The sequence below is a fragment of the Anopheles aquasalis genome, chromosome 2 (genome assembly GCF_943734665.1).
Source record: "Anopheles aquasalis chromosome 2, idAnoAquaMG_Q_19, whole genome shotgun sequence".
Lineage (NCBI taxonomy): Eukaryota > Metazoa > Arthropoda > Insecta > Diptera > Culicidae > Anopheles > Anopheles aquasalis.
Window position 1 is genome coordinate 65295647 of NC_064877.1, and position 12500 is coordinate 65308146.

At 47.3% G+C, this 12500-nt stretch overlaps 2 protein-coding genes across 2 annotated transcripts in view; one reads left to right on the top strand and one right to left on the bottom strand.

Moving 5' to 3' along the window:
• The window catches only part of LOC126581198 (glutathione hydrolase 1 proenzyme-like), a 9087-nt gene extending 2231 nt beyond the window's left edge, over positions 1 to 6856 (bottom strand). The window contains 3 exon segments of the mRNA XM_050244694.1: positions 1075 to 1510; positions 1599 to 2393; positions 6485 to 6856. Coding sequence (XP_050100651.1) covers positions 1075 to 1510; positions 1599 to 2393; positions 6485 to 6489 — 1236 coding nt within the window. The 5' untranslated portion in view covers positions 6490 to 6856.
• Positions 6857 to 7792: 936 nt separating this feature from the next.
• Positions 7793 to 12500, top strand: part of LOC126572420 (cyclic AMP-dependent transcription factor ATF-4) — a 15041-nt gene continuing 10333 nt past the window's right edge. The window contains exons 1-3 of the mRNA XM_050231728.1: positions 7793 to 7968; positions 8902 to 9216; positions 9291 to 9401. Coding sequence (XP_050087685.1) covers positions 9051 to 9216; positions 9291 to 9401 — 277 coding nt within the window. The 5' untranslated portion in view covers positions 7793 to 7968; positions 8902 to 9050. The remainder of the gene's footprint in view (positions 7969 to 8901; positions 9217 to 9290; positions 9402 to 12500) is intronic.

Consider the following 12500-nt stretch of genomic DNA (forward strand, 5'->3'; position numbering starts at 1 on the left):
CAGCAGATCCGTAACGATTGGAATGGAGTGCCAGCGCAACACCTCTTTTGCCTCATATTAGTCACTATCCAGCTCCATACTCTAGGTTAGTATAAGTAGTCACATAGAAGATGGTGCAGGTAGTTATGCTTAGAGATAAGATGATGGATGCCCCAGGGGGGAAGGAAAACCCGTTTCAAATGGTGGGTACGATGCAGTATGTATGAATACGTGTATGACCACTGCTAGTCCCATCGGAAGGCAATTGGCCTGCGCTAGAATCCTTCGCCTCAATCTACCATCTCTCTCTACTTTTCTTCGCCGATCTAGAGCTAAGTAAAATAAAGCGTTGATTATGATGCAAAAAACCAACAAATAACTAGAGCTCTAAGGAATGGAGACTAATTTCAAGCTTAAAATGGAAACATACACCGCGGCTGTGCGGATAAAAACGATTAATGGCACCGGGGCCTCCCATGCAGGGGCTCATCCATGCCTTGCCACGCCTATCCTTCCAGGATAGCAGTACTTCCGGAGCGGCGCGGATCCCACGTTGCCTCGATCCGATTGTCGGCATGGCGCACGATGGCCGTCAGCGCAGCAAAGCCACCGTCCGAGGCTGCCTCTTTGCAGACATGGCCCCGCTTCACGAGCCCATCGATCACGACCGGATCGAACCCTTTCTCGTACTCGACCGACATCGGTGCAAGTTGATGGTGCATCCGGGGCGTGTTAATGATGGTATCCAGTGTCTCGCCGAAAACCAAATGTCGTACGATCATCTGCAGGGTGGCGGTGGTAATGCGCGATCCACCAGCACTGCCAACCACGATCCGCACATCACCGTGCTCATCGGTTACGATGGTTGGCGTCATCGAGGACATCGGTACCTTACCGGGAACGATGTAGTTGGCCGGGGAAGCGGGCAATCCGTACGAATTGGTCCGACCGGGCGTGGAGAAATCGTCCATCTCGTCGTTCAGTACGATCCCGGTCGAGGTGGAGCGTATCATGGCACCAAGGCTGTATGATGGAGGGGCAACAACATTGTGATGACCAGACCTAAGCCGATTGCCGATGACGACGACGCCGGACACAAACTTACATATTGTTGATGGTGCTCGTAACCGCCACGGCATCCCCGTTCGGTGCCAGTATCGACACGTGAGCCGTTCCTTGATCGTTCTCCGTCGAAAACAGCGCGCCGTAGTGGCCGTACTCCGAGTGTGTCGAGTCGTCGGCAATGGTTTCCGAGATAAACTGGGCGTACGTTTTGCTGCCCAGCTTCTGCAGCTCCGTCTCGATGCCGGGCACGAACGCAGGATCGCCGACGCGTGTCCGCAGCCCGTAGCCGTGCTTAAAGCTCTCGACGATCCGGTGCCAGGACAGCGGATCGCCCATCGTCAGCTTGCCGAAGCTGTCCAGAATGTTCAGCATGTAGGTCAGAATGGTGCCACTGCCCGCGAGCGGGATGGAGTACACCTGACTAGACTTTCCAATACTTGTGTGCGCTGGTGCGACCCACCGTGGTCTACGGAGCAGAAAACGGAAAGAACGGAAGATCAAAAGGGAAGCTCATCGATGACAGGAGAAAGGAGGAGGAGGAGGAGCAGACGTACTTATAGTTGTAAAAGTCTTCCTCCGTTATGATGCTTCCGAATTGCTTGAGATCTTTCATCAACAGTGGCAGCAGCGTTCCGTTGGGGCTGTATATGGCCGCCGCACCCTCCTTGGCGATGATTTCGAGGGTTTCCGCCAGCTGTGGACGCTTCAGGACGTCCCCTTCCTGCCACGGTTCCTGTGTGGCCGGATTCAGGAACACATCCCGCAGCGACGGTTCGTTCCGGATGCGCTCCGTGCGACCAGCAAGGATACGGGCCAAATATCCGGTAACCTGATGGCCCCTGCGGCACAGCTCTATCGTCGGCTCCACCAACGTTCGCCACTCGAGCCGCCCGTACCGTTGGTGGAGCTCCCAGTAGCCCTTCAGTTCCGTGGGCACGGCCACCGCCAGACCACCCGACACGGAGCTAGAGTTAACGTACATATCACGGGTAGCGGCGGCTGGTGCGATCTCCCGAGCGATCATCGCTTCCGCCTTGTTCGTATCGCGGAAGTACAGCGTGGCCAGAAAGCCACCACCAAGGCCCATGCTCTGCGGACAGGTAATACCCTCGCAGAAGAGTGTCGCAATGGCGGCATCGACGGCCGATCCATTCCGGCGTAGAATGTCGGCCCCGATCTCGGCACACTCGACTCCGTTGGAGGTGACAGCACCACCCGTCAGCCGGACATGGGACGGTGCAGATGGGTCGCGTGACCGTAAACCGATTACCAGCCCGACCACGACCGCCACTATCACGATGGCCGCTAAGGTCGACACAAGCAAAAGCTTGGTCTTGTTCACGTTCAATCTGTAATATGCACACTCATCAGCGTTCCGAAATCATCATCCCTGACTCGTGAATCTCGTGTGTCGGTGTGCCGCGGTGACGGTGTATCCGGTTTCCGGTTCGGCAGGCTCCTCACAGATGCGGACAGAAAGCGTGTGTGTTTGTGGGCGTGTATGATGGAGGACAATTTTACCACGATCAACTGCTGCCGGTTTGCTTATTTACAAGTACACCAGTACTTACTCTGCCCGTGAACGTGATCGTGATCTTAAAAATCATTTGGACTTTGATTCGATGCAAAAGAGGATGCTCTTCAAGCGCGCGCGCGCGAGAGAGAGATTAGCACGAGAGGACGATAGAGATTTAACCGGCCCTGTGACCCGCAACAAGGTACTCAACAAACACTCGTCACGTATTTTGCGCCATATTCTTCTTGGGCGGTGAATCCCTCTAATTTCCACTAGTCAGCCATAAAGTTGCGTCTACCGCGGGGCATCAACAAACATCCCAAAATCTCAAATCGTATTACCCTAGGCCGGTACCGCCTGCCGACCGGCCACTTATGGGCTTATCTAATGGGAGAGATTTCTAGAGGTGAGAAGGAGGTTTAAGCTACCTTCAATTTATGCCAAGAACCGACAGATACACTCCATGAGAGCGCACCGAGCAGTACAAACTTACGGCAGAGCGTATCTCCGCTCCTTTGTCCTGTGCCCTTGACCGACCAGCCTTTCAATTCTATTTTTAAAAATCGACATCATCTATCTACAAATCTCTAACACGTTCGACGACCTTCCAGCGCTGCTGCGAACCTCGCAAGAAGGTCCACCAAACGCGAAAAGGATGAAGCAGGACTATAAACAAACGAAATGACGCAAAATATTCGCGTTCGATCGAGGCCGATCAGTGCGGTGTGCTACCAACCGGTTTAACCGGAAATTGGAAAGTGACTATTTAGCCGTGGTCAGGGTATTTGGCCTTTTGTACAAATATGTAAGTGCGAAACTGGGAGCGTATTGGTGGGAAGTGCACGAGAAAAGATCCAAGCGATCCCGTGTCTCGAGAGAGTTTGCCATTCAAAAGCGCCCGTTACCCAAAATGCCCGCATAAGTACTCGATCTTGTCGTCGATCTGTGCACGTTTCAAAAACGAAACCGACAGGTACCGGTGTTCCCCTTGCTTCACACAGCGACCGACCGACCGACAGCGACAGTAAGTGGTCAGTTCATAAGCACATCGCCCTAGGGGGCATTTTGAGTGGTGGTTGAGGACAATAGGGTAAACATGACTAACAGAGGGCTAATTATCGGTCGAACCGTGCGGGTGACTAATTACTAGCCACCGCACTCCATACAAGACAGGTGTGCGGGAGGGGGCCATCGCTTTTGCAAACACTCATTTGACCTTAACGCGACGGAATAGCAGCAATTTCAAAATCCATCCCCCTAACGGCAGTCAGAACGGAGGGATTCCAAAGCTTCCATTCCCTGGTACCAACGTGCGTCCTTGGTAACAAAACAACTGCCGGGCGACCCATCCCGATGGTTGTAAAGTTTTGTTTGAGGGCTGTTATCAGTTCCACTTATCACCAAGTCGAGCGATAGGTGGGGATAGGTAGAGTGGGCGCTACGATATGCCATGAGACCAAGCAGCGCGCCGTCGATCGTAAGACTGCGTCATAAGAACACGTCCAGAATGACAGAAACAGTGCTAATAAGATAAGACAACGCTAAGAAAATTTGGTGAAATTATTGACCTCGAGTTTAGAAGCAACCGGTTTGCAGAAATGAGTATTTCGCGCACTAGCTGGAGTTGGCGAACTAGTTCTGGGAACTGTCAGGATCTGTTGCGTGAGCAACATTCCAGACCACTTCCAGTGACTGCGCAATCTCTTCATCATCAGCAAAGCCTGGAAGATTGACAGGCTTAACACGAAACCCAAACTGGACATGGCACTCCACTCCAGGAGAAGACAGAGCTGTTTACAGAGCAGGGGGACCGGGGACTTTAGTTATCAGTGCCAACGCGGGGAGAATACCTGCTAAAGCCCCCTCTAAAAGGGGTGTTGGGCGGTGGGGAATCAAATCAAATCAAAGAAATTCTAAACATTCCCCATGCCATTCGATCAATCGACGAAAGGAGGCCAAATGCATCAAACTAATTGTCGCGATTGCGACATTGTCTCTATGGATAGCACACAGCCGCATCGGCTGCAGCCACCGCTGACCATAGATGATGCCAATTTTCATTAAGACCCAAACATAAATGGCACTTGACTTCCGCTACGGCTTTTCTAGGCCACCGGTCACCGGCCACTCCACTACTAGGCTAGGTGATTGATTCGTTTTGCGAAATGGCTTTGTGCCATTTAAGAATCCCAACTGATGACCGGGGTGTTCTGATCATTGGAATATGGGACACTGTGTTCAATCACAGGAGAGGTTCTAAAATGATTTGATATGTGCCAAATAGGGTGCTAAATGGTTTGTTTGTTTATTGTGACTGTCCATTGTTTAAAGCCCCCCCCCCCCACCCCCCACCCGGCCTTCCACTGCACGATCGAAGAGGGGATCCTTTTTTGGGACATAAGAGCAGTGGCTACCACCGCCAGAGATCGTCAATATTGGTGTAAAGACAGTGAAAGGCAAACAAATGTGGCCATGTGCGACATGTTGGCCGGTTTTGTTGAGTGATAAGTTTGGACACAAAATAAAAGAGAAATCGTGTTAAGCGATATGGTTTTAGCGTCGATCATGCCCGACAAAGGCCGTCTCGCGATGACGACGATGGACATAATAGGAGCTCCTCCTCGCCCCGCCGGGCGACTAATCGGGAACGCCATTCGAATGTGTTCAGTTTGCATTGAGATTGCTGGCAGGAGGTTACACAATTGAAACCGCCGCCGGTAGGTTGGCGGAAAGAGCAGTACCGGCCAATCGCGATCAGTATTTGTCTGCCCTGCTGGACGCCATTGTACCACTCGCTTGGTTCGGAGTGCGACAATTGAGCAACCGCTGAATTCGTCGCTACTAAATCATTACATCCATAAATGTATTCAACGTTTTGTTATCTGTCGCCACGAGCACCAGGCACGTATGACAAGCGAGCGTACATGCGTTTGAGGTAACAATTACGAGACGCCTTTTAAAAAAGTCCCATCAAAGGAACAGAGAAACGCGATTGCTTCTGAAGTACTGGCGGCGCTCCGTAAAGCCCTGGAGCTTAACATTCATATTTAGCAACGAGATGTCTTCAATCAGAGCTGTCTGTCTGCCGATAAGGATCCATGGGAGCACGATAGCCAAAAAGAAAACCGGCAAATCATTCGTCAAACAGCGCGTATTCCGGTTTAAATACGTCACCATTAATTGCTTGATAACACAGGGGAACAATTGACGAACGCAACGGACGCTATCGCTACAATCGCAAGCGAAATGTCTTCGCTTGTACCGGCTTATCGCCTATAGCCTGCTCTATCGCCCCTCCGTGTGTAATAACCAATGTCTAACATTTCGTGAGTACAACAAAAAAGGAAGTTAATCTCTTAAGGTTGTGACCAGTTTTTGCTTGTGCTAATCATGAGCGCCACACAATGGCGGGATCGGGGAAGTAAAAACAAGCGTCAAGCTGTCGGTGGTGAATGTGATGATAATGTTTAACGTGGAGAGGTGACTAGCATGAAATTGATGAAATGATCTTGAAACAGACAGACAGACAGACACACACATACAATCGGTTACACATTTATGCGACGTGGAAACATTAACATGCACGTGAAGGTGACTCTCTTCCCTTGAGAAGAAACTGTGTGAGGCGAGATGATGATCGATCGAATGTGCTTATCGTTGTCTTAACTTTCAAACTCAACCTTCGCATGCGCGAATAGTATACCCAGAGGGTCCGGAACTGGTCTGGTGTTTGGGTGCCGGAGATGCAAACAATACAGCTAAGTATTAAGCCAACACAAACCCCACCGCCACTTGCTTGCTGTTAATCAACGGTTCGCGCCGCGCACGCAGAGTGTTGTGTGCCATCGTGTCAGGTGTTTTTTTTTTTTGGGAGTATTTTTTCCGTTCTACACCAGCGACTGTTGAACTTCCTTTAAAACTTACATCATTGCCTAGTAGGAGGCTAAGGGTTCACGCCGACGATTCAACTAAACACCGTGCACCGTGCACCGAGTGCGCTCTGCCTGCCAGCACGACGGAATTGTAAAGATGACGGTGTAGTCTTAGATGCAATAAAAGATCACAATCGTACAATCACTCTTCGTTATCGTTCTCTCACTCTCCGGATCACACGAATTCAGTATACTGTAGTGTACTAAGGAGAAGGTCAGCCCCAGGAAAGGCGAGCACGCTGGATCGGCAAAGCGAGTGGGGCTAGCGACACGTAGGAAAATCGATCACTCCGTAGTAATACCACATGGTCCCTTGGAGGGTTGCTGTTCGAATGAGCGCGTCTGATACTAGGAGCCCGCTGATATGCGCTTTGGCCGTGCTCGGCTCTTCGGCTCAACGGTTTCGTACCAACACAGCAGCACGCAGCGAACCACGTTGCGATCCACGATGCCCACCACATAAACAACCGTCGTTGGCGCCCCCTCGCACGGCTAGTAAATCGCGCGGATATTCGCAGGTCTCGCATCCGTGGATACGATCGATGCTAAGTGGCTTGGTAATTACTTATGAATCAGATCGCTGGCGCATATCTCAAAATCGGGGAACAAATCGGGCAACAGCCGTTCGCGGGACAATGACGATTCGTCATCTTCCTTTCGGCAAGCGAATCCCAAAATCCGAAAGTAGGAAGTACGGGTAACATCATTTTACATACAGTTTTTAGACAACGATCTTTAAAGACATAAACAACTTAGGGTGTACTTACTGATTGTAAAATGATACATTCGGAAATGTTCTTTCGTATTTAACCTTCACCATACCACCGACTACAGCCGTTAAGGTGTTAGAACAACATAATTAGCTTTTGATAAGGTAGCAAAACATTTATTTACTCGATCGTTTTACAACGCCGGTGAGTAGCACTAAGATCACTTCTAAATCTTCTAAAGTACCCCAAAGGTTAATCAGTTAATGCACATAGAACGTGGGTGGTGTACCAGTTACTTACCAGTGGGAAATTAAAAAGATTTCCCGGTTATCTCACACAAACGATCGGAAAAACACTTTTGCCGAGGGAACTCCGCCGGGAGCTATAACGCGACTTGAACTGGAAAAGGAAGAAGATGAAAAAGAGGGCTAAAAGAGCGGATCCAGGAGTCGAAGTTCGGGGCCTGGGTTCTAACTCTTCAAACCGCATTGCTCTAAACGATGTAGCTGCTTCGCTCTCGCACACAAGCCTGCGTGCGCTGTAGGAGTGAGCAAGAGTTCCGAGAAAGAGACGGGAGATGGTAGCAAAGGAACCCGGGGGAGGAAAACGCCAAGTTTTGTTCCACCAAATGTCGCCTCGAAGAAACGTGTCACGAATTTGTGTTGTGTTTATTAACGGGTGAAAAATGGATTTCTAGTGGAAAGCTGAAAAGCCGCGCACTACGGTGCTCAGAGTACACCCAAACGAATATCGACGATTATTTTGTGTAAGTATTTTCGTGCGTTTTCTCCCCGAAAAGCGGACTCATGTTTCGGGCCCCTCTGGCTGCGAAAGGATTGTGCAGGTCATGGGGGAAGGGGTGTGAAAAAGCGCCAAGATAATCGCTCTGTTTTAGCCTTTTAAAGTGATAAGAACGGGCTGAAATGGATGCAAAGCGGAAGAGGAACGCCGATCCCATCCAAATGCACCGATGAGTCACCGAAAGCGAGGGAGAATTATTTCTGTACCAAATGATGTAATAATGATGGCGCGTCATGCTCTCCAACATTATGCTCGAGCGGGAAGGGTTGGCTGTGCACCAAGAGAACCGAGTGGCCAATGCGAAAAAGTGCAAACTGGTTTGAACCTGATTGGCAACATGAAAGAGTGGGGTTTACGCGCAATTTTCGCAGATTTCAATCACGCCTGCACCTTACTGCGACCTACTTTTACCACCCGGTCCTCCGGTTGTTGGTCCAGCGATACATGAAAGGTACAAGGCAAGAGACGCGGACGGACGACGGGGTGCGCTTGCAGTGGGACGCGAATTTCACAACCCGATCGCATGTTCGAGATCGACGCGTCTCGAGACCGATGACGTCAGCGGGTTATTAGCGTCTCTAAACGCTTTGGACATGACTCGGCATTTTTCCCCCTTTACTGAGCGGCAATCCGGATCCCGCCGATCGCTGAACCTGCGACACACCTTCGCCAATAACGTTGCCAAGTACCGATGATGTTTTTGTGAGTTTGTATCAACCATGTTAGGGCAGGGAACATTCAGAATTGCTAGTATCAGTTGATAAGGACGATAGATGATTCATTGATAACAGACTCCACCGTGGACACGGTTGTTTACGGCGGTGTAGATATGTAAATGATTTCGACGTAGGTTTACTTTCATATTTTTAATCCAATTCTTGATGCTTTTCCATTGCAGAGCCATCATGGCACCCCAACTAAGCAAGATGAGGTCCCAAGCGAGGAAAAACGCCTCCCAAGACAAACAACCTTTATCAACACCATTTTCCGACGAAGCATCTACTAGTCTTCTGTCGACTCTAACATCAACGCTACAGTACCAGTCCAATGCAAACGACAGCAATGGATCTACTGACAACGCCAACATCCTTTCCGCTGGAGCTGGATTGGCAGGGCAAGATGGAACCATCATCTCCATCGGCCCACTCCCAGCAATCCTTTGCTGAGGAGCAGCAATCGAACTATGACAACTTCACCTACGACTACTGCAAGGGTGCGTATGGCGCTAGCGGGATGCAGGATGATGCGGGATGATCTCCAAGCTCTAATTTCAACTCTCTACTCTAGATGATATTTTCAACGACGCATTCATCGGATTGGACATAGAATTGAAGGATGAGCCGCTACAGCTGGACGAGGAGAGTGTACCGTTGCCGATTGTAGAAAAGCAGGAGAACGGTAAGTGACGAAAGATTTATCCATTTTTTTCTGGAAATGTTTCTTCTGAAGTCACGTTTGCCCGTACGTGATCCGTTAGCTTACCTCAGCATTTTTGCAGCGTTTATTTTTATGCAACGAAAATCAGCTTTTAGTCGTACGATCACATTTTTTAAGGTACACATGAGCAGAATTGCAATACTTTGCGCGACCATTCATATCATTGTTGTGTCAATTATTAAAGTATTGGTATTGCTACTGTAGTACTTTTTAAAATCGCTTATTTTTTCACGGCACTACTGCCTCATTCAGTCACTCAGATTACGATCGCGTTTTACATCAGCAAACCAATCGAAAATGGATAAATTTCTGGGGAATAGGTACCTAATATTGATCTATCCATTCTTTAGTCTCAACCGTCTTTTTTTTAATCAAAAAACGACGTTTGATTTGAAACGTCTTTATTAATTAGACTGATTGAACGGTTAATTATACCTCCGTTTCTTTGTGGCGTGCGTTTTATATAGTTTGTTTTACTTGGTGTGAACAGTAAGAGCTTGTAAACTTTTTGAAAAATTGAAAGATGATCTAAAAACTATTCTTAGGATTGTCTCAAAATTTAAAGGGATAGTTATTTATACTGTATTAGTATTAGTAGTAGTATAGTAGCTTGAAAACTATGGGCTTATCGACTGTGCTAAAGATTGTACGCTTCATACTTTATGAACATTCCTGTTGTTCCACCTGTTAAGACACAACAAACACCAAGCGAACAAGCTGGGATGAACTTGTTTCTTCAACTTCAAAGGTTAACCTCCACCTGTTCCATGCGAACCCAGTTTGCTGTAGAGATCGTTGTGCGTACACATACTTGTGACCGCTTTTCGGCGTGGTGTTGGTTTTAGGTGCATACTGAGAGGTTTTTCTTTCTTTTTCTCTTTTACTAATTTCGCAAAAAATCATATTTCCATCGGAGCGAATTGTGAGTCAAAGCATTGACCCGATCACGTGACACCGTCATGATCAAGAGCGAGTCATATTCCGCTTGGCACTTGCTAGCGTATTGATAAGTTCCCTGGACAGTATTTATTTTTATTTTTTCGATAATTGGATCTTGTTGTTAGTAATTGTTGTGAAGTAGGAAAGCATAAATTTCATGCAAATAATCGCATTTGATAATCTTTGGTGTAATTTGTATTTTTTCTACATGCCAAGTCTTCCTTAGCCTCTTTATTGTTCAAATTTCGTCTTACGTGCAGTAATGTAGAATATGGATTTACTGCAAATTAGGAGTCTTTACTAATCATCTCTGGTTAAAGTGCCATTTTGAAAAATGTTTGCTTATTAATGGGTTTATGCACTAGGCAGATGGGAGCGCCAATAGGTTTACCGTTAAGTTCTTTTTTCTTCATTTCAACATCCTTTTTTAGACATTTTTTGCTCAATATATTTATTATAGTGCGTTTATCGCTTGCTAGTATGTAATTTTTGCCAACAGAACACCGTAGCGGACGGTAATAACTCTTATCTATGTTGTTTTTTAAAGTCCTCATGCTGTCGGAAACCTGTCTGAAATTCCACGTGCTCTGGGGAAATCCTTTGGGTATTGAAAAAAATGCGACGCTTTCTAGGGGAGCGTATTTCCCTTCAGCGTAAATTAACCAACACATATCACAATGACTCTGATGGATGGTTGTAGCGCGTTACGACACGGCAATCGCGTGTCTCTTTCTGACTAATCGTCGCCGTTGTCGTCGATACCACGGGAGTGGTTTTGAATGATTTGTCTCAATAACATCGGGTACAACAACATGGCTCAATTTGCATGCCCCTTACCGCTGCCGAGGAATCGTTTATCGGTGTGTTGATGTGTGCATAAGTAAACGATAAATAATTGAAACGATTTAATTGAAAGTTGTGATTGGATTTTTGCGTTGTTGGCGCTTCTGGCACATTTGCAGAAGACTACATATAAGCGCGAACCCACGCCGTAACGCAAGTCTACTAGCGGCTACTTCTTATTATACATTATCACGGATGAGCGGCCTATTTCCTGGTGGAAAAGAGGACTGCTGCTGCCGTTCAGTGAGCTCTGATAAGCGGCCATTTATTTTGCACTGCGATAACCTGCCCACTGGCATAATGATACGTGCTACATGCGAAATATGGCGTACAGCAAGCGTGAGCTTATAGTTCGCTAGCAGGAAGAACAACATTGGTGCGTGCGCAGGACCTCGAGAATCGAGCGACTACTATCGTTATCTAGTTATCAGTTCGATTGCACCATCACTATGATTGTAGCATCGAGTTCCGCCTGGTAATTACAATAATCTATAGATTTTTTTTGCTACAATATTCTCTACAGTATTCTACAGTTCTTATTGCACTGACGAAGTTGTGAGGTTGTTGAACAATCGAATCCTTTTTATCAAGTAATTAAATAACTAGGAAAAGGGATTTTCACATTTCTTTCTTATGGTTGTTAGTTATCTAATAATTGCACAACATACTACCATGATCAAAAATAAACCGGAATTTTGTCATAAAAAGAAAAGTAATTGTTTTTTCTTCAAAATTCAAATTGTCCCCTTCAAAGTAGTCCCCGTCGGATGCAATGCACTTGTGCCAGCGTTTGATCCACTCCTCAAAACTTTTCTGGAACTCGGTTTTTGTTATAGTCTTTAGTGCCTCCGGCGATTTTTGCTTTATCGTCTCCAAACTCTCAAAACGATTTCCTGGTAGTGGTTTTTGAGTTAATTGAATAGGCAGAAGCCAAATGATACGATATCACATTAATTGGCCGGTTGTTGAATGGTATTAGTGTTGTTTTTGACGAGAAACTCTCGAAAAATCAACGCATTATGAGATGGCGCATTATCGTCATGGAGAATCCACGAGTTGTGACCCCACCAAGGCAGGTTTTTATTTGCGGATTGATTCAAATGATATGTTGGTGGTCTCAGCTATCTGCCTTATCGTCAATTTGCGCTTTTCGATCAACAATTTTCGGATTTCATCGACGTTTTCGTCAGTTTTGGATGTCAATGGCCTTCCAGGACGACAATCGTCCTCAACAGCCTCACGACCACTTTTAAAGCGTTCATACCACTGGTACACCTG